A 27,596-nucleotide genomic window follows, 5' to 3' on the forward strand; every position below is an offset into this window, starting at 1 on the left:
CCTCCCCTCCCGATCGTCCTGCTCTTTTGCTATCTTCCAGTGTCTTAGAACAGTGCCTTAGGTCCAACAAACAGTGTATTTTTGTATGATAGCTCTTTCATTCTGGCAGTGACAATCATCCTAACAAGCGAGATGATCCCGATCCTTTTTTTTTTTTCTGTGCAAACTGATGCCTGTTAAATGCTTTGTTACAGCTGTATGTAAATATATATGCACTGTTAAATAAACTTTGCAATTGAAAGGCGTGTGGTTGTGGTAGGTTTTTAAGGGACCCACCCACCCACCCACCCCACCCCCAAAAAAAGATTTCCTTGCTTTAAACTAAAGTCCTTCCTGAAGCAGAACGTCTGCATTGGAACGGTGTCACAAAGAAAACCCAGCACAGAATCCAAACAAGCAGTATTTCCTGTTTATTAGAGGAGATGCCTTTGGTATAACACAAGTTGCAACCATGCCAACGTTTTTATAAATGGGAGTTCTTTACTCCCACAAGGCTTCACAAGCGAAACATCCTGTGCAGAAGCTGAAGGAGGAAAGCGTACGCAAGAGGTGTTTTTTCAGTAGCTGTGGTAGGTGGACAAACTGCTTTTACAATCCAGCGAAGTTAGGCAGGTTATAGCTTTTCATTCTTAAATGCACTGAAAGAGTAGTGGGGTGGCTTGTTCTTAAGTCAGCGGTGGCCTCGTGACAATTAAGCTGGTTAGAAGAAGCCATGTCTTATAAATTCAGCTACACTATTTTTTAAAAACAATAGGTTAAGAAAAATGTCACCTTTATCTGTTGTATGGAGAATGCTAAGTACATGCTTAAAGGTGTTACCAAACCATCTAAAACTGAAGAAGATAAAATGGAGTCAGGTGTCCTTTTCTGGCTCCCCTTTGGTATCGGTGGCCCCACAGAAAACCACAGAGGCATTTGGCTTTGTGTCTCGCCTCTAGCACGTTCGGTATTGAAGCTTCGCTTATTGTGTCTTGAAGACTAGTGTGTGCTTTGTGGAGGAAGCACCAGAAGCCTTAAACAGAGTCAAAATACGGCTGGAAGAATATCGGGAAGAGTGATACTCGGGTGAAAGAAGCACCTTGAAATGAAGGATATGTGGAAGGACTCCCCCTGTATCTGGAAAAGCTGAGAGGTAGAGGTTATTTAGAAAGAGTTGGTTCTAAGAACTGGGTCTTTTCTGTGTTAGGAGATACAAGCTCTGTTCCACAGATGTAGCACACTCTAGTCAGTGAAACAGGAATGTTTTGAAAGGAGGCACATGAATAATAATAAGCTTCTCTAAAAAGGTGTGTCATGGTTCAACAGTGCCAGAAGGAGGCGCCGGGAGCTCAAAGATGGCCAGGGACTCAAAGAACAGAGGAAAAGTCGCCTCTTAGAAAAAGTTTTGCTCAGAAACTTGGGTTTGTAATACTGTAGTTGAAAGAAGACCTAACTTCCTTTCTTCGTTGGAACTACGACAAAAAAGAAGAGCAGAAAAGCACTCAGTAGAAATAGCCGTGCAAGTTCACCCTGCTTTTTCTACCTATACCCACTAGTTAGTAACCTAAAGAGTAGACTTGTCTATACTCTCTTGTGAGATGGTGCAGAAGAGGCAGAAAGTGGATTTGGATACGCAGAGCTCATAAGCAAAAAGAAATAAACACGAGTTGATGTCTATGAATGGCAAGGAAGCAGATTTGGTGGCCGTGGTTTCCATGGAGGTTTTATTTAACGTCAGCTGCTGAAGGGGCAGGATAGAGCGAGCAGCAGGAGCATGCTCTTGGGTACTTTAGGAGAGCAAAGGGAGGCCAGGCATCTAAAAGGTAAAAACCCTACAGCTGAGAGTTGCTCGGTGAGCCGACTGGATCCAAACACAAGGTTCGAGATCTATCCCACAACCGGGGGGGCATGCAGCTCCCTCTACAGCTTCTTGGCGCAAGGGGCGCAGTAGATTTGCTCGTTGTGGTAGACAAAGGGCTTGTTGGCCAAAGGGATGGAGCACTTCTTGCAGTTGAAGCAGTAGTCATGCCAGGACTGGCCTTCGTGGCTGACCACGTTGGTGCCTTTCCCAAAACCTGTTGAGAAAGACAAAGAAGGCACTGAGAGGCAAGGAGTCGGCCGTGTCATTCAGCATCTAACTTGTTTGCCGAGGGCGCGATCCAACGGCTGCAAAGGTGCGCCCCTGATCCCTTGAACAGGAGCGATCACCCTTAACGTGACCCTCCTGTCTGCTGGGGAATGACTTCAGCACAACCCCCCAAAAAACAGAAGCCCTAAAGGCTGGACAAAGAAAGAGTTGGAGAGCTTTTCCCCCATACATGGTGTGGTTGCCAGGAAGCCACTCCACAAGCAGTCCCAATTGCAATCGGTTTCCCTGAGCGAGCACAGCCATCGCCTCTTACTGTCTGCAAGGAGAGAGACTCCCCTTCTTGGGTGTAAGAACTAGCGCCGATTTCAGTCCCATGAATTCAACAAGCCAACTTTGGAACGTTCAGTGCAGAACTGTTACATTTAAGTCCTACAGATTGACACACCAACCTTACCCGTTGAGGTACTGCTCTCGCTGTTGACTCAGCTGGCACAATGAAAAGCAATACTGTTGACATCAGAGATTTTGAATTGCAGGTTCTCGAATGGGATGGGGTGGGGTTGGAGAAGGGATTGAATCTAGCTTTCCTACAGTTCCCTTCACCGCAACAGTCCCTTCCTCTTTGTCAGGGAAAACTGGTCACAGACCAGTCTTGTATGAAATCAGCAGTAGTTCCAAACAGCATGGCCCCATTGTTTTCCAGGAAGGTTTTAAGCAGGATTAAAACATCCTCTAGAACAGGGGAAGTGATAACTTTTTAGGGGAAGGAATTCTCAACAGCTTCTCCTCCTGCAAGTCGTAAGGCGTGGAAACATTGCACGCCATCGTAGGCGCAGGGACGAATCGGTCCACAGCGTCACCTTTAAAATATACTTTATTGGATGTATTGGCTTACCTGTGATGGGGTTCCTGCAGCCGCTGCATTTCTTGGCAACAAAGGACTTGTAGCAATCCACGCAGTAGAACTGATCCTCTACCGCCGTGAAGCGTTGCCCACCCAGCTTCTTGGAGCAGGTGGTGCACACAAAGCACTCGGCATGGTAAGGGCGCTCCTGATAAGCGACTCCTCCAGAAGTGATCGCCTAGCGTGGAGAAGTCAGCCCATCGTCAGTACACTGCTGCCTGTATTCCTGGATGATTTTTTTTTCATGCTCCAGTCCCCCCCCCCTTCCACACCCAAAGTGCATGCCATCTGTGGAAAACTTCCATCTCTTTGAACCTTAATTTCAGGACTAGAACATAATCCAGTGACAATAGACTGACTCACCAAGGGCCTGTGTTAGCTGTGCGAGAGACCTGATCAGAATCTCCCCCCACTGTAAAGTGGGAGTAAGTGGAAATAAACCCCACTCTTTCATTCAGCCTCGCTCGGTCAACGGCAGCACTTCCCACCGCTTCTGGGCCTCCACGTTTTCTGAGCAGAAGTTCCCAGAAGCCCTGGCCAAGCATCAGAGATTATGGGAGTTGAAAAGAGAAATCGCTGGAGGGCCAAAGGCTGAGCACAACGGGAGAGAAGGAATCACTGGAAAGGAGATGTAAATGTTACGATGTTTTTTGTGGGGTGGGGATGGAAAGAGGGCAAAGGGGCATAATCTGTTTTAGCCTCTTGTGACCAGAACAGTCAACAGACTCCTTAAAGACTAAGGGCATGTCCAGACAAGGGGGAGTTTGGGCAGTCCGGTTCACGCTTTAAAAGTTCTTATATTTAGAGCAATCTGTTCTTTCTCTCTCATTCACCGATCTTTTGGTTCACACTGATCAATATTTTTTCCCCATGAGAAGGATCCAGACAGGTTTTTGGATCACACTGATTTGTCCCTCTTTGGATAAATGACACTCCCCACCCCGTTTCCTGTTTTTTTCCCCCTTGTTCAGCAAGATGTGGCGACTTTCCTTTTTTCTGGGGGGGGGGGGGGGTGTTAAGTAAGTGACATAACAAAACAGCAATGCATCTACCTAACAATAGTACATATAATGCTGTCAGTGTATCTCGTTTATCTAGAATAGCGCTGCATCAATATGAATTTTTTTAAAAAAATTAGAACAGTAGATAAAAACAGAGGAGAGGGTTTCTCTGTCATCCCTTTCAATACCACAACCCACAAAATACATCACAGGGTTGTCACCTCAGATAACACCACCCACAGCTGTATTTGGGTGTTGAATAACCATCTGCACAGGCTACAGAACAAGAGAATTGGGAGTCCTCCAAATTGTACCCCCAAAAAAGGAGTGGGACAGCTCTAAAAGGAGGCAGGGTGGATCGCACTAAGTGAAAACAAGTGTGGATGCTGGAATTTTATTTGAACCAAATCGCACCAAAAGCGATCCAAATAGTGAGCTATATGCCCATCCAGACGTGCTCTAAGATATTTCATTTGGCATACATTCCTGTGGACCATAGCCCATATCTTCAGCTGCATCAAAAGTACGCAATAAATTTTGCAATTTTTTCCTGCACTACATGCCCTCATCCTACAGAATGGTCAGTAAGCTTAAGCTTGTTATTAAGGGGAATTCATATTCCTTGGCATTTAGCAATATTTCCCCCTCTCACTGTGATATTTTCCCCAGAGATGCGCCCCGTGCAGGGTTAAACCCGTGTTTGTCTTCCAACAACCTATCACAAAACAAAGCACGCTGGATGGCAAGATACAGAGGCAGAGAAAAGCGTGCTGTGCTTGAAGGTCATCTGCTCCAAAATCCAGACCAAGAGTATCATCCTGTTGCACGTTTTAATTGTGTTATACTTGTGGCAAGGGAATAAAAGGAGCCGTACGCTTTTGGACAGAACGGCAGACTCCCAGGAGGACAAAAGTGTCTGAGATGACTTACATTCTTGCACTTCACGCAGGTCTTGGCAAATTTATGCTCATGGCAGGAAACACAATAGATCTCATCATCTTTGGGGAAGAAGCTTCCTGTCCCGATCACTTGCTTGCACTGGCTGCAGGTGAAACAATCCTTGTGCCAGATGATCTTCTTGTACTCCACGTTCTGATCACCTGCATGGAAGGAAAGACTGTGGTGAAGATCCTCCACAGTTTGCCGCAGAGGGAATCGAAATCCAATCCATCAGAGTTGATCGGACACCATTTGGGGGAAGTTACCGTATTTTTCGCACCATAAGACGCACTTTTTTCCCACAAAACGGGGGTGGAAAGTCTGTGCGTCTTATGGAGCGAAGAAAACAGATTATATTTTCCTGTTTTCTTCTCCTAAAAATTGGTGCGTCTTATGGAGCGAAAAATACGGTAAGTTGTGTCCTCAATACTCTTTCAGAATCTAGATGGGGAATCGATCTGCTTGCATCATTTCTGCGTCAAAGATTCCTTGTAACCCTCCAAAAAACAGCCATTGTTGCGTTTAACAAATAAAGCCTCACTATTCCACACACTATTGTTCGTGCTCAAAGTAATTCCTGACGCAGCAAGACAGGAAATGCATATTCCTAATGAAGAAACATCAGAACTGCTTCATTACAAGAAAACAAGCAAATCACATTATTATGTGACTCAATAGCAACCAACGCAGCAACAGTAACCATATAATTAAAATAATTTCCTTGCCAACAACAACAAAAAAACATGCAGATATCCTTTGGCTTTCTTAGATACTACTCGCAGGGGAAGTATCTGGAGGGGAATAACAGCAGCATAGGAATTTTACAGGAAAGCCAGGGGCAGCTGTGAATTCCAGGTGTTGGTTAAGAAGAGGGTGGCTCTAACCTCTAAACTAGTGGTTCCCAACCTTGGGCCTCCAGATGTTCTTGGACTACAACTCCCAGAAGCCTTCATTTCCCACCTCTGCTGGCCAGGATCTCTGGGAGTTGAAGTCCAAGAACATCTGGAGGCCCAAGGTTGGGGGACCCCTGCTCTAAACTACAGGGCCAGTGGCAGAATCTCTCTTCCCAGGTGATGGTCGGCATGTTAAAGTGCTGAGCTTAGTCAAGAGGTTCCCAACTCAGATACATCCCTAGGTGTTGGTGGGTGCCAGCTGCCGGAAAACCTCCACCAAGCATGGCCAGTGGTCAAGAATTGTGGGAATTGTACTTGACAACATCTGTGGATCAACAGGTTGGACCCCACTGGTGTCAACCAGACATGGTTCTTCTTGACATGAGGGCTTTCCCTAGGCAACGTGGACCCTGGCTAAACTCGGGTGACTCCTAACGACTCTTGTTGCACTTGAGGTGAACAACCCAACCCTTGACTTCACCCTCTACATTCAGCCTACTGCCGTTCTCAGTGGAATTTGCGCCAAGAGATTTTTGCCGATTCTATAGACTAGCCCTTGATCGGGCTCTTGACCTCTCCTTTGAAAGCACAGAGGTTGTGCCATGTTGGATGCCTGAGGGAGCCAGTCCCTCAGAAGCAGACACAAACATGATGTCCATGGGCACCTACCGGCAACGATGGGCTTGAGGCACCCCTTGCAATGGGGCGCACCCTCAGTGGTGGTGCACTTGTTACACCACACCTTGTTGTTCTCCTTCAGCATGAAGGGCTCGTTCACCAGAGACGTGTAGCATTTGAAGCACCGGAAGCAGTTCTCGTGCCAGTAGCGGTTCTTGAAGTGGAGCTCCTGCAAGAAGGAAGGACGCCATATATATATATATATATATTCAAAGAACAGGAGAGCGGCAGGAGGAAAACCAGAGCTAATTGGGTCCTGCTGCAGCTGGAGAACGACCAGAAAAGAGCAGTTAAGGATCCAATTACATTTGCTGGCGGAACTCAGAATAAATCCCATTGGTGAATTGCCGTATCTTCAGAAAGCAGCACAGGCATTTGCGGTTGCGTGCTGAGGCGCACAACTCCGTGTGCAATAACAAGCCTGGATGCTGCTTTCTTCCTCTGCACCAATTCACCCCTGAAATTTACACCAATTGAGCATCTTCGGTGTAGCTATGTTCATGGTTGCCCATGTTTGGCACCAGGCAAAGATATTAATAAAACGAAGCATGTTAACACTGTAGTATATTAAGCCCTCACTTCCAGGACACATCTAGCAGACAAGCCGAGCTTTCTCTGGTCCTCAACGATCCCACCAAGGACACAGTAAACTCTTTTGGCTAATTGTATGGAAATCAAATTTGTTTTCTTGAGTTGTGCCAGAGAGGGCGAAATATTTGCATGCCACGGCCCACGCACAACCACACACTTTTCCACAACAGCAGAGTCCTCTCTGCTCATGAGTACCAACTGTCCCTTGAGGAAACTCCTTCCAGAGAGAAGTCAGGCTATTTCCATCCTGGTTGAGCTTCATGCCGATGGCCAAAATCATACACACATACCTTGCTGGTTCTTAAAACTTTTAACCTTAAAAAAATATTATTATACAGTAGGACACTCTTATCCACGCGATCAACATCCACGGATTCACTTATCCACAATCTGAAAATAATAAAAGTATAAAAATATATGTACTGCATTCTCTCTCTATAGAGAGAGAATGACATTACCAGAACTGGCCACATACTAGATAGAGCCAGAGACCAGGCTATCTATGGTCTTTTGCTATTAAAAGAGTGTTTGTATTTTTCAGCATCCACAGGGGAGGGTCGGAACTGATCCGTCATGGATACGGGGATTCTACTGAACTCAACTTTGGGAGCCCAGGAAAAGCCATGAAAAATATTATGAATAAACTAAACCAGGCTCGGCTCTTTATAACAAACCCATCCTTTCTGGACCAACCTGTCCCGTCGTTTACCTTGGTATCGGCTCCAATCGGTTTCCGGCACTCCGCACAGGTGTTAGCGCAGAACTTCTCAAAGCACTTCACGCAGCAGTGGCGGCCCTCCTTTTCAACGTACTTCTTCCCATGCAAGGGCTGGCGGCAGTAATGGCAGTCAAAGCGGTCCGACATGGTGCCTACCGTGTAACTGCTAGGCCCTTTGGAACAAGAGGAGAGGAAAAAGAATAAACGTGTAACAGAATTTCCTTCCCCTCTTCCTTCCTTCCTTCCTTCCTTGCCTGGAGTCACACACACAGAGGCTGGATTTCTGATTGAAAAAGTAAGTGTTGCCCCTGGCTATGATTTTCTGTCGGTGTAGCGCTGTGTCACTCTATCCTTCGGCAACTGTCAGAAAAATGCTTCAGGCAGGATTCTGTTGCAGAAGGCTGATGGTGTAAGGGCTCCCTTCCCAATGCCTTAGTAGGCTGTGCTTTGCACGCCCCAGATTTACACTGCTTAGGAGGCCATCTGCGCCAGAGTCCTGTGACACAGTGCTTAAACTGCAGTACTGCAGTGAAGATTCTGCTCATGGCCTGAGCTCGAGATCACTGAGAGAGTGATCACTGTAGCCTGCATAATTAAATATATATATATAAACCACCCAGACAGTGCTTTAAGCACTAGGGGCGATATATAAGTGGCACACTTTGCTTTTTTTGCTTTGGACACCCAACTGGGGGCTTGGTGGAGCAAGGAAATTTTTATAAAAGTGCCCCTTATGCTACAAAGATGATATTACCCTTATGTGCCACAAGCTGTAAAAACCAGGGATTGCAAGAAGGACCTCTAAATTTTAGCTATGAACATCTCTGTTTCACCCTTATAGTCTGTCATCTTTACCTTCTCTGGTGCCACCCTCTTGATTTTCAGACCTGTTGTCCTTTGATATTATAGATTTTAAATTTGTGGATTGGGTGTTTTCTTTAGCTTTATTTTATTGCTGCAGGAAACGGCCCAGAGTACTGTCGTGGCAAAGGCCACTAGAAGAGTGTGTTATACAAGTATAATAATTCAGTCAATCAATAACTGTTTTCTCTTGCACCCAAAGCCAACAGGGAAACAGCTCCTTCCATTAGCCTCAGGAAGTAAACAGGAAACATTGCATTAAAACAAAATCCAAAGAGCTGAGTGGACTTCATGGTCCACCCTCCCTCCAAATTCCTGTTTTGAAAGATGTTGTTTCAGATTAATTTCAGAATTCAGCCCTGCACCCAAGTGGCAAGGCCATCACAGTCAAGTAAACACACTGCAGAGATCCAAACTATGCAGCCCCCGGGGGCCAGCGCATGCACCTCTGTGGACGAACTTGGTTGGTTCATATCCCCATCTTTCCTTTGTTCTTTAGGTTTGCCAAATAACGGTGTGTTCTTTCAATGTCACAGTCCTTTTAGGACCAGCTCACAAAACATGGCCAAGATGCAGTTGCTGCTCGGGGTGAACCTTCAGAAGCTCCTCAAAAGAAAGACAGAGTTCATCTTTCCAGCTTTAGGCTGGAGGGGTGGGAAAAAACCAACCACCCATAGCAGAACTTGTCCAGATCAGAAGACCGATGCTCTTTATTTCCGCTAAATTGTAAGGACCCAGAGGAGGGTGACCGTGAAGAGTCTAGAAACCCAAACCCAGGAGAAGCGAAGCAAGAGGGGTGAAGCAACCAGTGGTTAGAGTTAGACGGGGGCTTCAGGAACACCATTCTAGGATCCAGGGATAAAACAACTGGAACAACAACAGGCTGAACCATATTCGCTTGGATCCTGACCCCCTTGAGCTCCTTGGAAAGAAAGTGGGAATCGATGTAACTCATACACACTAAAAACTTTGGCAATGCACACAGTGGGTGCCAACTGCTAGGTTTGGGTTAAGATTGGAGCCCAGATGAGAGTCGGGCTCATGAGAAAATGGGCTGCTGATGGAATGGGGTCACATCCCTACTCTTTTCTTGACATGTTCCTGCAGTTGCAGAGCAGACCGCTCTGTTTGTGCTCTTAATCTCCCTGAGTAACATGTTGCATCCAGGCCTGGAACACCGTCTTCCCTCCCGTTTGCCAAAAATGTCCAGTGATGTTAACCTTGACCTGTCTCCCATTTAGCCGGCCAGCCGCCACCTCATCAATCACAACCGGACCTCGGAGAGGGGACCGAGGGACTTGGCTGCGGTTGGCCGTCCCTTCCTTTGCCAGAGTGGCTTTCGCCACTGATCTTTGCTGGGCTTTGTTCGGCTAAAGCAACGTCGGATCACGGGAGCCCAACGGGCGCCATGACGTGTTGATGGCATCTCATGCCTTAAGCTTTCAAAACTAGAGGGTCAGACCATCCAAGACCAGAAGGAGCAAGCAAAGGAGTCCAACTCAGAGGCCCTCGCTGGCTGGCTGGGGAGAGCTAAGAAAAACAAATGTGTTAATTGCTAACTTATTTCTGCCCTGTTCTCCTCCCCCACACCCACCCGTCTAAATATAACCACATTACCCCATTGTTTTCCTGAGTCACTTGCCATAGGAACTAGATTATCTGGAGTTCTGGGATGCTATTTAAAGCCGACGGTGGCCTGGCAACGGCTAATGGAACGGAGAGAGAAGCTGATAAGCAGAGGGCTGTGGTAGCTCTGTGCATGTGTTCGTGTGTGCGTGTGCGTGAAAAAGTAAGAAACCTTTCCCAAAAGCTTGGCAGTGATGGCGTCAGGCCGAGCAACCACAGGCGAACGGAAGAACCTAACCAGGGCTGCAATGAGCCCAAGACCACAGACGCCTCCCGGTCACAGGGCGACCAAGAGGAGGCTCGTTGCCCTAACCCTGTATAGGTTGATTCATTGGCACGGAGGCGAAACGAGAAACGAGTTTCATAATTTAAACCAAATAGCCGAACATCTCACACAAGTAGGAAAGGCCGCCTGGGTGCCGGCTAGCCAGAAAATGGTTCTCCAGCTTCAAAGACCCTGGTCTCTGTTGTTGTTGTTATTGTTGTTGTTGTTAAACAAGAGTTGGAACAGGAAGCCCTTCATATGGAGGGCATCTTTGAGAGTGCTCCTGTCTTGCTTTTAGCCTCATTTCTCCCAGCCGCTGGACACGCGGACTAGAGATTCCAGGAGCTGTGGTCTGAAAAATGGAATTTCTGCCAAAGTTTTGCTGGTCTCTACGAGCTTCTCTCCTGTTTTCAGGACCACAGAGAGACCCAGAGGGAATTGGCCTCCTCAGAAAATCACGCCTTGGTTTCGAGGGCGAACGGATGTCCCCGAGATCCAGCTGAAATGCATGCGGGTCATCCTAGAAGCCCGTTCATCTTGGCACGGCCCCCAGCCCACCGAGGGCTCTTCCGATTCTTGGCTCACCTGCCCAGTTTATTGCAATTGTTACTGCCTTTTATAAAATAGGGAGGTCGCCAGCGTAAAGAAAGCCCCGAGTTCAGTTTCTGACATCCTCACTTACAAATTTCGGAGGAAGGCTGGAAAAACTTCCGGCTGGAGTGCCTGGGAACTGCTGTCAACTGAAGTGACCCTGGAGAATTTGTTTTCCTTTAACTACAACTCCCATAATCCCTCAGGCAGTGTGAATTCGGGGAGATGTCATCCCTCAAAGAATCCGTTCCAAGCAGTGGCTCTGGGACAGCCCAGAACAGGTTTTGTTCATTAATATCTTTTATTTTTTTTTATAAAAATATCTAAGCTGCCCTCTCTGTCAAGTGATCTCAGGCACAACGGGTAAAGGTGCCTTAAAATAACCTAGCACACAACTCAAAAGACTTTTATGTGCTTTAAACACTTTAATGACTCGCAGACATCAAAACCTGAAAACAGAGACCGAGGGACAGGTGATGGGTTGAGTCTGGACGACCAGAGCTTTTTGTTACTAAACCAGGTCAAAACTGTCCTTCGCCAGACTGTGAAACCCCCTCCTCTGAAAAAAGGGGCACATTTCGGAGGGCGTGGGGGGGGTGAGTGTCGAGAGCTTACAGGAGACTGTGGTCTGAGCTAAGCAAGAAGGCAACTTAATCCTGGCTCTAGAGGAGACCCCATCTCACCTCCTGCGGTGCCACCAAAGGCATGGCGGAGGAAGTGCTTGGCCCTCTGACGGCTAGTGGCACAAGCCAACCATGGCTACTAAGCCGCACCGAAGCAGCTTTTTCCCTGATGCCCTCCAGACGTGTCAGACTAAATCTCCCATCATCCTGAGTCAGCGTGGTCTTTGTCAGCCATAAATACATTATTTCCTAGGAGACACACAAGGGTTCCCGTGTCTCACTGTTGCCGAAAACCAAACCGCTGTGGCAGGCTGTTTTTACCCGGTGACCCAAACTCCCCAGGATTCATGGGAGAGACTCCTCTCGTAGTCTAGGACTGGCGGCGCTGGGCTGGCTGGATAGCTCAGCGAGTTAGGAAAAGGTTGGGAGTTCGATTCCCGACATTGCATCCTGCGAGGAGAGTCAGCCTGGGTAGCCTTGGGCCAGCTGCACACTCCCACAGCGCCCCTAGTGGAAGGGAAGGGGAAACCACTTTTGTGTATTTTCCACCTGGCAAACCCTGGAAAGGGTCGCTATGAGTCAGAACTGACTCAACAGCGCATGATTATTAATCTTACAGGCAGCACTGGAATTAGAATTTGCTAGGATTTGGTATAGCGCTTCCTGGTGGCTCAGTTTTGGAGCAGCCTTCCTGGAAAGATCAGCTCACCAGCTTCATGGATGGCATACCATCACCCCACAAAGACTTCTTCCTTGTCTCTTTATTTATTCTTTGTCATTCTCCCTGAAATGTGAATGTTCTAGACTTTGTATATTGCTACGTCCCATTGTTTTGTTTCCCACTGCTGTTTCTTTGGTTGTTTCCTGTCGCGTCTGTAAACCAACATAAGTGTTCGTAAACAAAAACAGTAGAACCTCAGTCAATGTCAGAATACTCCAGCTGACCATCTCCCTGTGAGACCGTCGTCTTAAACTCTCGGGAAGAAAACGGAAACACCAAATATCAGCATGCAATCCTGCGTCGACAGGAGTCGAAGCTTTTAACGGTAGCTGTTCAAAGCCACGGTGTCCTTTCTTATCGATGCATGCAGGAGGCTCTCGAAAGAGGGACGGTCAGCCAAAACAGCTGAACTGACCCAGCTGGCTCTCTGGCTGACCCGCCACATTGCTGAGGCCTGTGTTGACACACAAAGCCGAGAGACGGAGAATCAGCGGACAGTTTCCCAAGAGAGCCAGAATTCGGGCCCCATTCCCAAACACTGAAAGAATGTGCCTCTGCCCCAGACAGATCGAGGAAAGTTTTTTTGCCCGCTGGGCCTGAGACCAAAACTGCTTAACCTCATTGTACAGGCTGTGCCACGACGCTGCACAAGCACAAAACAAGACATTTGGTTCAAAAAAACCCGTCAAGTTTCCAGAGAACCACAGCTTTTGCTTCGAGAATAAACAACGACAGTAAAAATCAGAGCGAGCTTCTAGCCATAGAATCATGGAATCATAGAAAAGTGAAGTTGGAAGGGGCCTGCAAGGCCATCCAGTCCAACCCCCTGCTCAGGGCAGGAAAACAAATCAAAGCAGACCTCCCAGGGGATCATCCAAGTTTTTCTTGAATGACTCCAGGGTTGGAGCCCCCATCAGCTCCCGAGGCCACTGGTTCCACTCCAAAGTCCTCAAAGAGGAGACATTTGGCTCGGAATGGAGTGGGCGAGGTGGTCACACGGCAGCACTTTCTTGCCAGCCTAAGAGTTGTTCGGAGAGAGTCCTCCATAGCCCACCCCAAGCTCCGTTTCCGTAATTTGCTCCCGTAAATTATTCCCATAAATTATGCTGGTTGCGGAATCTGGAATGCAAAGACCTCCACGCCTATTCTTCTTGTGCACAATGGCTCTTTTGCATCGAGAGAGGAGAGGCTGTGATATTTAGAGGATTGCCAGTAGAAAAAAAAAGTAACAACCCTCACCAAACCCGTCCACCTGCTCTCGCCCTCAGTTTACCCAGTCTGTAAAATGGGGGCGACCATCTCAGCACAAGCACCTAGAGAGAGAGAGAGCTGCCGTGTGCAAGGTCAGCTGGTCAGTCCACCTCGCCCCATAGCGGCAGCACCTTGCTCGTATCCCAGCTTGGGGTCTTTTCAAATATGCCAGGGACCTTCGAAGATGCTTGGATTGCAGGATGGACTATCAGGCGTTCTAAAACTCTCAGGTACAGTTCCCCCCCCCCCCGAAGCACCTTTTCTATAGCTCCCAGGTTTGGGGCAGTTCTGGAGCTTTTACTACGCTTTCGTCTAGGACAAAGGATAAGGATCATCATCACACACAGATGACATGGTTAAAAACTCCAAATGCAGACCAGGAGTAGACCTACTGCTTAGCAACCCCTTCCAAAGAAATGGGTCTCCTAAAATGGATCGCACCCGGCTGGAAAGCCCTCATGGCTCTGTAGAGGAAGCCCTTGAAACTTTAGCATGAAAGAAAATAATAAAAATATATCTGTCAGACAGGGAAGCGCAAGCAAGCCTGCGATCGTGCACAAAGTTCATTCAAACCCAATGCAGTACCTGAATGCCTGTGGTAAGCCATCTAGCAAAGAGAAGCAGGCCACCTGGTCTGCTGGTAGACAAGGGGGCTGAGCTGGTAAGAAAGTCTCCCTCTTTGATCGCCAGCGTATAGTTAAGGGAGGCTATTAATATGGGGGACGGGCTGCCCACCGAGATGTCCACTCCCCTTCCCCAGGACTCATGGACTTAATCCCACTCAAAACATCTTACCATTTTAGGTGATCTCAGGGGAGAAGAATAGGACACGGGGAAAGGCACCACTGACAACATTATAAATACCTGCCGAGCTACTTCAGCCTCCCAAACCGTCCTAAAGCTGGTTAGCCTTCAAAGAACTCGAATCCTCTCGCTGGAGTACAAAATGGTCTTGGCTGGAGATGCCGTTTGCGCTCAAGATCTTAACTCAGCTGCTTCGCTTTAGTAACAGAAGAGCCACAGTGTTGTGGTTCAGCAGGTGTGGACAGTGGCCTTCTGGTGGGTTGTCCATAATGCACGACAAGCCTTATAAATCCAACTTGCTCACCCAAGATTAGGTAGGTTATTACGTTGAACTGGACACCCCCTGCTCAGGAGGCAGCTTCAAAATTCAGCCTCAACCTAGCAGAAATTGGAAGTCTTCTACACCAAGTCTATCTCTGGGCTTTAAAGTCCCATCTGCCTTAATCCATAACTCAGACAACATCAAACCATTGTTTATCGTGCATGACGTACAGTGTGAGCCAACACCAGCCGACAAACTGTGGTTTGCTTTGATTCAGACATCACAACCACGGTTTGCTGTGACGTCTGAACCAACTTCATCTAACAAACCACGGTTTGTGACTAATGGCCAAACCAAGATCTGAAACGATGATGTGAGGACAGCCTGAAAATCATATTACTTCTGAACTGATGAGAGTTGAGGGAACTCACATTTTCAGGCTGCAATGAATGGCCATCGTATGGGCCTTCCTGCTTCTCTCTGTGAACTGAAAGTGGGCCTGTGCCTTTGTTCTGTATTCGTCTGAATTTGCACATGGCAGTAGAAGACCGAGGGTGACAGGTGGGTCATCTTTTGGGGGATCTCACCCACGCCTGCTGAGGAATTCACACAGAAACCGGAACTGCTTTGGGACAGTATCTGAGAACGATGGCTTTGATGGATCAGCCAATGATTAACCCAGACTAGCCCAACGTGGCACCTTCCAGATGTGCTTGCAACCCTCCTTTCCTACCCCCTGTAGGCAGTTTACTGGAGTATCATGAAAACTGTAGCCCAAACTGTCTAGAGCAGTGGTGCCCAACCTTGGGTCCCCCCAGATGTTCCTGGACTACACTTCCCCGAAATCCTGGCCAGCACAGCTAGTGGCGAAGGCTTCTGGGAGTTGCAGTCCACAAACATCTGGAGACCCAAGGCTGGGAACCACTAGCGTAGAGGGTGCCAAGTGGAGGACGTCTGGGTTAAACTGATGCAAGGCTGCTGACCTTAAATATTTTCTACACATTGCTTTGTTTAACCCACCAAGTAAGTTTCCATAAAGGTTAAGCTGAGATTTCATTCGCCCGCTGATTAGATTTGCACGGTGAGCCATCCTTGTGTTTTGCCGAGCACTCTCTCAACGCAAACCATCTTGTTATAAAAAGGGAGAGGTGGGCAAACAAGAGGCAGGCTCACATTTCCGCCCCCCACCCCCTTCTCACTCAGCACTAGAGAGCCAGCAGTTTAAAGGGGAGCCGAGGCATGGATGAAAGATTAGTCACTATCGCCAAACAGAGAAACTCCGCCGCAGTAAACAGAGAACGGAGGGAATCAAATTTACCGTTTGGAGTAGGGTTTCATGTTGAAATTCTTTTCCTCAGGAAGCAGGACCAAATGCGGATATAATAAGACGTGTCCCGAATCCTCCGCCATCACTGAGGATCAAGATTTAAGCTGTCTTTGGGAAAGGGAGCCTGGGTGCAGGCATTTTCCCTCGGTGCCGTTTGAGACGAATCCTCATTTTCGCAAATCCTCTAATCTTAACCTGTGCTAGGCTTTAATTGCATTTGTTTCATTTGCCTTTATCGTGGCTAAAGGCAATCAGTGGTCTCTTTGGGAGAAGAGCAGATAAAAATCCAAGAAAGAAAGAAATCCGGTAAATCAATAGTTGCACTGCGAGAGCACAGGACGGACATGGAAACAAGCGAAAGAAATCAATCTGTTTAGCAAGGACTACCTCAGATAATCCAGTGTGGTGTGGGGGCTAGAGTGACAGCCTAGGACTCGGAAGGCCTGAGTTCAAATCCCCACTCAGCCATGGAAACTCATGGAAGAAGCGCATTTGGTAAAACCCCTCCTTAAATATCTCATATACATTGAAAGCCCTATACGGCTGCTGTAAGTCGGTTCCGACTTGAGAACATATAACAAAAAGGATAGCAGAAATGGGATTTTCATATTCTCTCTGCAGAAAAATCAGCAGAAAAGATCAGCCCATGGCAACCCAGCTGCCACCCAATCTCTTAGACTGCAGTCGAGATGAAGGGAGATGTACCCCAAGAAATGTCATAGATACCTGCTGGGAAAAAAATGGGTTAGATTTTGTTTTAATACTGTTATTCTTATAACTTAGGCCACGATAGGGAAGCTATGATCCTGGAAAGCAGCTAAGAAATCAATAAGCACATGGGTGGGATACGAAACAGATCCAGTTTGTAAAATAGACCATGTTCCTTCCACTCATGAAAGAGAACATTTTGATCCAGTCATCTTGTCAAGGATTTAATTTGGTTCATTTCTCAGCTGTGCTGTACGAATATAGTCTTCCTAACGTGCCCCTAAAGCCTGAAAGACTGCCCAAGGAAACAGTAATAAATCACATCACGTATAAACCTAGCTGAGGGGCAAAACTCTTGCTAGGCATACAGCACGTTGCAGTCTGAATCTCCAGCATCGTCCAGCACAAAGGAGCCTGCTCTGCAGTCACAGATAACCATTTCTGACCATCAATCCCAACACCACCATTCCAGAGTGACCAGTGGTCTGATTCCCAGCTGAGGAAGAACACTTCTGGAAGGAGCAACTAGGAAGAAGGCACTGGGCTTTCCCTTGCTCCTCCCTTTCCCCCTACGAAGTCTTCCTTTCCCACCTCTACTTTGTTGGCCACAATCCAACTCCGACCCAAATCCATGTTGAGAAGGCAAAAATAGAAGCAGGGAGCAGGGAAGCAGGGGCACTGGGGCAAGGCAAAGCTGCCGTTGATTTACGCCCTCATTCCCCTCCTGTTCACCAGCCGCCCTTGGCCAACAACTCATCAGCAGCCAGTCAACAACGGTTGGTTTTCCGCAACAGGTGGTGCGAGTGGAAGCCAAGGAGAGCGGCCGACTCTTGGCAGGGCCACCAAGAAGATCACAGAGCATCGTAGATGGCCTTTGAGAAAAGGAACCACCAGAATCTCTGGTTGGAGCATGAGAAGAACCCCTGAACCAAGAGAAGAAGAGAATGCCATGAACCAAGGTGTGCAGACTTTACTCTTCCTGCCCGTTCAAAATTCCATCTCCGTTTGCGCTTCTCAGTAAAGTCTACTTAGCTGCAGTTGGGTAAACCACGACCTCTTGGCCACCGGGTTAATGTGGAGTCTAAGCTGCTTGGTCTAAGAGCATGATTACGAAGGAACTCCATCAGTCAACGGAGAAGACTGGTGGATAAAAGGCAGAACCAGATCCCCCCACGGCTCCCCGAGGCTTCACAGAAAGGGAACATTTCAGGAGGTCCAAGAATTTTGCATTTGCTGGCTGCTGTTTGCACAGACATCTCCGGATTCTACTTAAAAATCAAATCAACAAAAGGATATTAACGAGGGGGGAAACTAAAGGAGCGTGCGGAACAGTATCCAGAGGCTAAAAATAAGTTCCACGTGTCTTGTGCACAGGCCAATATCTATATAAAACAGACGGAGAAATAGATTTTGCTCTGAAATCTGGAGACAAAAGGCTGCTTAAAGATAGGAGGGGCATAAATAGAAACACTGTGGTAGCTCAGACAAGGCAAGAAGGAGCCCCACTTGAGATGCCAAGTCTACAGACTTGCGTTTGCCCCCCCCCACATGGATATCTTGAGTTACACCTCCTCTTATACTCAAGCGGCTAAAAGTTGGCTTCTTGAAATGTTTAGCCAGGACTCAAGAGATCTAAGAAGGGGATGGGGTTGGGGACAGGGACTATGGCCGCCCACCTTAATGACTGTCGGTCCATGAGTAGCCCCAAAGGACTGGCCGGCAAGAATATTTGGGGGGGTCGTCTCAACAATGGCCACCGCGCACCTGTCGCACGCTTTACAGAGACGGACAAAGCTTTCCGCAAGCCCTTCGCCGCAGGATCCGGTGAGGAGGATTAAGTGCGAAGGTTCTCCTGCCAAAGAATCCAGATGAGGTCCGCCATCTTTGCAAAGCACGACTGAGCCAAATGATGTTCTAAAAAAAGTCGCCGGGCCTTGATCCGCCACCAGCAAAAATGTCATTCCCCCCCACCCACTCCAAGAAGCACCTTAATCCTTTTGTCACGTAGCCAGGATGGGGGTTTTAGTTTCCCCCGTGTTTGGATGGCAACGCAAGTACACACAGCAGGAGGCACCAATGGCCACAAGGTCAAATCCTAACCCTGTCATTCAGGACTGCACTCAAAACAGGGCTTTGATTCCGCACTTCGCCCAACGCTCTTGGGTCGAGAGCGGCAATGGGTAATGCGACCCTAAGATAAAACTTCCCTCTGCGCGTCGCTCGGGTCTAAGGTCTTGCAAACTGGCCACAAACCCAGGACATGGCCAGATACAAGTTTTAAAACGGCAGAAGTAAAAACCGAATGCAGTTAAATAGCCTTAATAATCAAAGTCAACAGACAGAGTGGAAGAAGGGACTTGGAAAGGAACAAAGAAAGGATGCGATCAGTCAGCTGCAGAGGCACACGGTCGATGGCAACCAGGCATGGTGGCTTTAACAGGCACAAGCTCTCTTACAGTGGCCCACCTCTCTGCTGGGGAATCAATCGCTCCTGCAGAAATAGTAGCCCTCCAGTCAGACCAAAAAGGTCCAGCTTGGGCACAGAGTCAGAGAGTCAGGCTGGGCAGCATTTCCTCTTACGTTGTGTAGTTGCTAGAAAACAGACGGCACCAGATCGCCCCACAAATAGTCCAAATTGTGATCTATTTCCTCTTGTAATTATTCTCTCTCTCTCTCTCTCTCTTTGATTTTTAAATACAGTCAGATATATGGCAGACTCCCCTGGAGATGAAACTGCAGAAGCTTATACCAAAAGCAGCCTTTAATATACAAGGTTTATTGATTTGTTTGGATTTTAACATTGGGAAGCACAAGTTACAGAACCTAATAGCTCATAACTGTATAACTGCATAATTTAAATTCCCCTGTGGCCACAATTATGTATAAATAAATGTGTCTTGTTTTCAAGCATCCCACACTAAGTTACTTTTCATTCACTGATTTCTTACCCTACCAAGAATCAGGAATGATTTGTTTAGGTTGCTGTCCTGGAGATAGAACAGTATTTATTAATTGTATTCAGTTTATACACCCTGGTTTCTCCTGAGAAAAAGGGACCCAGGAAAGACCTATACAAGAGCAGAAGGAACTAGACAAAACAGGACGTTATGACATGAAAAAGCTGATTTACTTTTAAAAGGGCAAAGCATTTGCCTCATGTCATGAGGAACAGCCATCTGGTATTCAGAAGCTGACAGATTTACTGGTTTGGGCTTCAAGTCCCAGAATCCACAGTGGTGATAACAGCTGGTGGACTATGGTCAGTGTAGTACAAGAAAATATGTTTTTCCCCCCTAAGCTCTGCTGGGGCTTCCTAGGTCATCAGGATGGTTTTCCTGGGCTGCGGCCCAAGCTGCTAATATTTTACTCCAGAAACAGGTCAGGAAATGAAAATATTTTTTAAAAAAAAGTCATTGGCACCCTTCTTCTCGTGCTGTTTTGACTGCATTCCAGGAAATGCAGCGGGACAACATGAGAGCGTAGCCTAGCTGATGAATCTTTTGCAGACGTCTGCCATCCATCATGTCTTATTTTAAAGCGGGGGCTTTTGGCTCGTCTGTTTCACAGGCGGGGAGAGGGCTGGGCTGCGTGCCAGAGGCAGGGACCTTTCGAAAAGGTCTCCATGCCCAGCCTGCGCGCCCCTTTGCTTGGTGATGGACGTGCCCTTCCTATTCAATGTGCTGAGAGAGACAGAGAGAGAGAGGGAGAGGCTGTATACAATTTTTCCCTTTTATGGAGCTTTATCGAAACGTCCTGCAGAGTCCATTGTCTCCTCTGAATTTTAAAATTTATTTTATTGCTTGACGGATGTCTGCATAATTGGGCGGGGATGGCACACACACACCTTCTCCAACCCAGGAGGACATTGGGTGGTCCCTAAGCTATTTGGGACACCACTGGCTACCAGTTGTGGAGCCCCCCCCCCGTATTTAACCCCATGGCACTTATCCAGCAGTGGTCCCCAGGAAATTTGCCTTCTTCCTCAGCATTTCGAGGTCCCGCCTCAGCACCTCCGCTGGTCTCATCCACGCCATCGCTATGGTCCATGGGGGCATCCTGAGCTTGCTGTTGCCAGGATCTGAGGTACCAAAAGCTCGGGTGGTTGCTAGGCAACCGCCACCTGAATTCCATGCCTAGAAGATGCCTCAGCAAGGAGGCCGATGAAACAGGTGGCCTAAGGAGAAGCCGGTGGCCGTATCCAACATTCCCAGGTCTCCTGAATTTTTTTTTTCTTGAGGCGCCTGTATCAGATTTGGGAGAGACATAATGACTGTACTGTATTTGAAAAGATTAAAATCTGATGCACCTGAGCTTCTCTCTATGGCCCACATCTCCATAGGACCACTAGTTTCTTGAGGGTTGTTGTTGTTGTTTTTTTACTCTTCTAAAAGGTTGCCAGGCTCTGCCAGGACTTAGTGAACTGGCAGTAAGAGACTTCAACTCAGATTTGATTGTTTGTAATAATTTTAACCCACCGTTCTACTTAAGAAGAACCCAAAGGCAGCTTACATCACTAAAAGACAATATTCAAAGCTAAAAACAGTAAGTATACAAATTCTGAAAAGGATCAAACAAATACCACCGTAAGAAGTGGTAAACAAAATTGATACCAAAACCACATTCAAAGCAGTAAGACACAACCATCTATTTAAAAAAAAACCCTCAGGCAGCCAGTCGTTAAAAGAAAGCCTGCCTGAAGAGCAAGGTCTTCGCCTGATGACAGAAGGACAGCAAAGATGGAGCCAGGCTGGCCTCCTGTGGGAGGGAGTTCCACAGTCTAGGAGCAGTTGCAGAGAAGGCCCTGTTCTGTGTCCCCAGCAAACACACCTGTGAGGGTGGCAGGACCGAGAGAAAGGCTCATAAAGAGAGATGTGACCCTAGAGATTGCTTGGATCCAGGCTGTTTTGACGTGGTGGTTCCCTGACAGGAACCTCAAAGATGGAGGAAGGAAAGCTCAAAAACATGGCCAGGATTGGTCTGGCAGATTTCTCCTTCCGTTCTTGTTGCCCTGAGACGTTTGCCCAAAGTATTTCCAAAAACAAATTTATTAACAGCATCCCAGATACAATTCTGTCTCCAGTGAGCAATGCCAGTGTATGGATGTTTTCCTTCCTGATTCATAGGTCTGTAGACCGAGACTTGAGTCAGCAAAATTCCCCTTTGACCGTTCCGGTTGCATGTGAAGTGTTTTTGAGGATGCTTCAGATGACCAACAAAACCTAAAAACATTCCTTTATTCCAACCCAAAGCATGTCGGATCACCCAGAGGAGCTTTCAATTTCTTCTCCTTTTGATACATCTGGATTTGCTTTTCTGAACCTAGGCTTGTCTGGGTGACTCAGAAATCCCCCGGACTATCTGCCGGCTGAGAACTTGGCTTTTATACACGTCAAAACAGATCACAAGGTGGAGAAGGTGGAAAGATAGCTATCTTTGCCAGCAGCCGCATTAAATAAGAAAGGCTTCTAGATCTTCTCCCGAAAGCCCTAACTTGCACAAAGGAAGACGGTCCAGCCTTATGCTTTCCACACTTTTAGGACCGTCTCGTTATCCAGTCGCTAGCTGGTGTCAGCATTCCTTCTCATCATCAAATGCTAACTTGCTAACGCCATTCTAAGAGGGAAGGGCTTAGGCAATCTTTGAAGCCACCAAAGACAAAACAAAATACCAGGATAAAGTAAGAATGAATCATTTGTTTGGAATCCGTTTATTCCTCAGCTCTTCTGGCGTTAAGAAAGGAGACGCAGAGATTAGAAGCTGCGCCTATGGCACAACATTGCAAAGACCTTCACAAACCGAGGGTGCAACGAGGCTGGGCGGGGTGAAGCGGGTGCCCTTCAAGTGTAATGTGCCATTTAGAGCTCTCCTTGCATTCATATGCAAGCTCTGAGTGGTTTTGGGATAAGAAAACCATACTGCAGCTCAAAGTGACCCTATTCAGCCTGTTGCTCCCTCTACACCTCTGTGCCCCCTCATCCATGCCTGTCTCTCCCTCTAGGGGGAGCAGTGGAATTTTTTGCCAAGTGACATAGCGCTGCATTGACCTGCTACTTAAGTGATATAGCGCTAGATTTTGATGGGGGGAAAATATCCTTCTGTGTCCTGTTTCCCTCCCCATCCTTTTCTATCTGTCCTTCTGAAGGGGGATGGAGGGAAACTGGATTGATTTATTTTTAATGTATGGGGAAGTGGCATACCTCTGCATTGACTTGCCACCCACCTGACATGAAACACCCACTTTGGCGATCACACCTGCCAGGAACTGAACTCAAATGGAGTGATCCTCCCAAGATTAAGATAAACAGGAGCCTCTTCCAGGGATCCAGAAAGGCACAGATGGGACTAAGAACGTGGTGGAGAAGCTGGCGCTCTGAGCCACCCTCACTCTCTGACTAGACCGAAGAGGAAACCAGTTTATATCCTTAACTCCCGCTGCCATCTCCCTCCCAAGTTCTTAGAATTTGCCCAGCCTGCCACCTGGTGCCAAAGCAAGCTTAAGGTGTCTGTCTAAGGTCACTATCACTAATCTAAGGTGATTATCATCCTTGCTTAGGATGATGATAAATGACAAAAGTCCCTTGATTGCAGTCCTTGGAGAGAACAAAGGCTAGACTCGCCCCAAAAAAACTACAGCTCATTGTTTACAGAGCAAACAGGTTTCACCAGCGTTAGGCGCTGCAAAATAAAAAGGATTTCAAGCTTTTCTTAACGTTTCCACGACAAAAGGAAACCTATCGGTCTCCCACGCTGAGTGAAAGAGTTTGGCGATGGGCTAAATCCTAGATCATCAAGTAAGAGGAGGCGTCACTAGAAACCAAGACCATCCACCCTCCTGTCTTCCCCATCGCCATGCATGGGTGGGAAAACTGGACAGTGAAGAAAGATGACAGAATAAAAAATTGATTCGTATGAAATGTAGTGCTGGAGGAGAGCTTTGCGGATACCCTGGACTGCCAGGAAGATGAACCAGTGGGTCCTAAATCAAATCAAGCCTGAACTATCCCTGGAGGCAAAAATGTTGAAACTTTAGGCTGTCCTATTTGGGGCATATGATGAGAACGCTGAACTCTCTGGCAGCAGGAAAAGAGGAAGACCGAATGCAAGATGGACCGGCTCCCTAAAGGAAGCCACGGGGTTGGGTTTTCAAGAGCTGCTCAGGGCAGTGAAGGAGGGGACATTTTGGAGAAGTTGGCTTGGGGGGTGGAGGATTCTGGGACTCGTCGCCCAAACGGCATTGTTTTCTAAGCTCTGCACCCCAGCACCCGGGGCGAGAAGGAACACATCGGCCAAGATCAAGTTTGGAAAACATTTCCAGCTGTCCGGTTGCCTGGGCTACTAAATACTCAGTGTTGGCCCAAGGGAATTTACATGATCCGTTCAGCCCTGGACCGACCCTGGCTCCGTATCATTTTATACTGACTCCTCGGCATCTGAAGTATTTTCCCACCTCCTAAATCATGGTTATAATTAGACAAAGCCTGCCTCACCCCCACCCCACCCCTAAAGACAACTGGGCATAATTCATGCAGCTTTGGTTTTTTGGAGAAGATGGGGCACGCAGGCCAGCTGCCTCCGGCGTCTCCTGATGGCAACCTGGATGTGCAAACTCAAGCCAGCAACAGCTGCAGGATTTTATGGAGAAAACTAAAACTTATATATATTTAAATAAATGAATATTGTTTGGCTTTCCCATGGGCAAACCAGAGGCATCCTGCTGCTCCTGAATATGGAAGTTCTACTTAGCCTTCCTAATGAATAGCTACCAACTGCCCTCTCTTTCTGCTCCTCTTCCTCCTCCTTCTTCTCAAAATCGATAAGCCTTTTGTCCAAGCGGGTCGTTGAAGCTATATCTTGTGGCGGTGAGTTCCATAAGCTAGTTATATGTTGCATGAAAAACATCCATGCCCTCCACCCTCTCACCCAAATCGCTTCCGGGAAGGCACCCTCTTATCTTTCCTTCGGCGACTGAGAATTTAAGTCACAAAGACGATGGAGATGAAAAGGATAATAACGTCGGAATATATAAATTGCGAACTGCTGTTTCGTGGTCTTCACCTATCCCCGGTGTGAATGCCCTGTTACAACGCATTATTTGAATATCCTTGCATTAATTTGCTTACCGTTTTTGCACAACGAAACAAATAACTTTAATTATTCCTTTTCGTAATGACTTCGCGAATTATGAAATACTCCCCCACTTTGATCATTTCCAGGAATTTATTTATTTATTTATTTATTTATTTATTTATTTGATTTTTACCCCGCCCCTCTAGACCATGTCTACTCAGTCTGAGAGTATTCAGAGAGAATTCAGTCTGAGTGAAGCATTTGCTTAAAAAAATTAACTAATAGAGGCATTAAACTCTCTGCGTGACACAGGGGCCGTCTTCTCCATTTCCACTCTGCCTACCTCACAGGGTGCTGTTAGGATGACATGAGAAAGCAGCACCTCTAGAACTAGGACGTTAAGGGTTCTGGGTTCAAATTCCCACTGAGCCACATAAGCTCGTTGAAGGCCCATTTCTTTAGTATCTCTCTGAGCCTGATCTACCTCACAGGGATGTTGTGAACAGAAGTTAGGGAACGAGAGAGGTATGGATGTTCCCCCCGATCTCACTGGAAGAATGAATAGAACAGTAATTAAAAAAATTAAACAAAAGGGGAATGCAGGTACACTTAAGTCGAAGGGACTTCCACACTGCTTCCCTGATGCTGTGATTTTCCTGGTCCAATCTTCCACCTTTTAAATAATAATAACTGCTGTTCATTAAAAATAACATGCAATAGGATGCTGGTCGGGGCTGTCCTCTAGCAAATCTAGCTGTTTTCCACCCCGTAAAGCGTTGGGGGTGAGTGAAGGGTAAGAGATGGCAGATTTGTGCCAGAGGCTTCAAGATTCGAACTAGGGATCCTGCCGTCCACAAATCAAGGTTGTCCGCCAATGGGCCACACAGATTCACCAGGCAGTAGGGACGAAAATGCCACACACCGGTGTAGATCTGCCAAACTTGTGAACCGCGAGCACCTCGAGGGGAGAAGAGTTTGTTTTGGTTTACATCGTTATGGTAACAGTGAAACAAAAGAACTTGAAATCTACTCGAATCAGAAAACCGATTTGTATGTCGAAATGCATCCCAAGAAAATAACCATCCAGAGAGTCAATTTTATTTTTCCAAATAAAAAAATGATCTTTTTTCTTTTTTTCTCTTTTACAAAACTGACACTGACGTGTAGAATCTTATGTGCCGTTTGCCACAGCCCATCCCTGAATTTTGGGAAGCTGCTGGACGACAACTCCCAGAATCCACCACCACCACCACGGCTGCATAGCATGGGAGTTGTAGTAGTCCGACAAGTAACTTTCTCTTAGCTTCAGAGGTCATCGTGTTCAGAAAGGAGTGTGGAAACTCACACGGAAACGTCAAAGAAATCAACACCGTGAAGCGGATCTGAGTTCAAAAGGTGCACACACACCCCTCAAAGACAAAGCAGATCGGCAGCCCTAAAGCAGGGCTTTGTTTGCCAACTGATGAAGAGTTTGTGCCACCAAAGCAGGTCGCTGATAGTGAGCTGAGGTCTCCCTGTTAAGAGATGGTGAAGGATTAAACCCGAAAGAAAAAAGACGACCAGAAAAATTTCCCACTAGAAGACACAGAAAGAGGAAAAACAGACCAGCCAAAACGAATGATATAAAATCTCCTCTTTCAAGGATTCTGTTCGGTTAGGGAAAGTAACAGGGAGCATGTTGGCCCCAGAAGGCAGAGATGCTAGAGATGGGGGGGAGGAGAGGCGGTCTACTCACGTTGCACCGATCCTGTCCAGTCCACAAGGAGAGGCGGGAGGCGCTGAGGGCTGTGCCGCCTTGCAGAAGCCAGAAGCAGCAGCGACTGAGAAGCTGGACGGAGCAGCCCCGGAGTGGCTGGGCTGGGTGGAGCCGAAGAAGGCAGGGCGTCTAAGGGGGAAGAGGCTGGCAGGTGGGCCTGAGCAAAGCCAAAGGAAGTGGCTGAGGATGATGATGATGCTGGGATGCTGAGCTCAGAGGCGCAGGAGGAGGGCTTGCAGGGAACAGCACCAGGCCCTATTCGCCAAGGGGTCGACGCCTTTGGCCAAGAAGCTGGAGATGAGCGTTCACCAGCAAGACCCACCGGGTGCCCCTTGGCCAGCCTCCTCCTCGGGTCGTGGGCGCACCTTGCGTGGCGCCTACCTGGGGAGCCTTTGAGGAAGGGCAGGGTTGCTCTGGGGGGTCCACCCAAAAGACACAGAGTGGCGCGTTCGCTTGGCCAAATGATGCAGCAGAACTTGTGCTGGTCCTCCTGATGCTAAAAGAGGCACCAAGACGGAGAAGTGGAGGAGAGAGAGGTGGGAAGCGCCCCCCCCCCCGAGGAGGGGATGAGGAGGCCTTCAAGTTTGATTCTCCTTTTTGCCACAGGTTAAAATTAGGTCAGAAAGGGAAGGCAGCTCCCTGTTCTGCGGCTGCCGGCCGAGCCCAATAAACCCAGCAAGCATGCCTTGTATGGACTTTTCTGGGTCTGCTACGGGATTTGGGGGAAAGCATTTTTTGAACTCGAAGCTGAAGATCTCCCTCTTTCACCTGGTAAAAAAAAAAAAAGTTTCACATCAGGAGCATGCCAAAGGCACAAAGTGAGGGGCAGGAAAACCCAGCGTGAGTGGGCTGTTTAATTGCCCTCTCTGGTTGGTGTGAGTGAGGGATGACCCCCCCCCCCCAATTGGTGCAAACCCATTCCCACAAGATGTCAGAGGGGCA

At 47.5% G+C, this 27,596-nt stretch overlaps 1 protein-coding gene across 3 annotated transcripts; it reads right to left on the reverse strand.

Annotated features, from left to right (window-relative positions):
* Window positions 1–387: 387 nt before the first annotated feature.
* FHL1 (four and a half LIM domains 1) lies at window positions 388–26,786 on the reverse strand. 3 transcript variants are annotated; one of them, XM_020810313.3, is made up of 6 exons: window positions 26,634–26,786; window positions 7,784–7,965; window positions 6,475–6,652; window positions 4,904–5,073; window positions 2,964–3,150; window positions 388–2,054 (listed from the first exon to the last, which is right to left on the reverse strand). In XM_020810313.3, the coding sequence occupies exons 2-6, from the start codon at window positions 7,937–7,939 to the stop codon at window positions 1,900–1,902; spliced, it is 846 nt and encodes a 281-aa protein (XP_020665972.2). In that variant the 5' UTR covers window positions 7,940–7,965; window positions 26,634–26,786; the 3' UTR covers window positions 388–1,899. The 3 variants fall into 3 exon arrangements, with proteins under 3 accessions (XP_020665972.2, XP_020665974.2, XP_020665975.3); XM_020810315.3 differs by lacking the exon at window positions 26,634–26,786 and adding an exon at window positions 14,316–14,424; XM_020810316.3 differs by lacking the exons at window positions 2,964–3,150; window positions 26,634–26,786 and adding an exon at window positions 14,316–14,424 and having other exon boundaries at window positions 394–2,054.
* Between the last annotated feature and the right edge of the window lie 810 nt (window positions 26,787–27,596).

This window comes from Pogona vitticeps, chromosome 11 (assembly GCF_051106095.1).
Source record: "Pogona vitticeps strain Pit_001003342236 chromosome 11, PviZW2.1, whole genome shotgun sequence".
Taxonomy (NCBI): domain Eukaryota; kingdom Metazoa; phylum Chordata; class Lepidosauria; order Squamata; family Agamidae; genus Pogona; species Pogona vitticeps.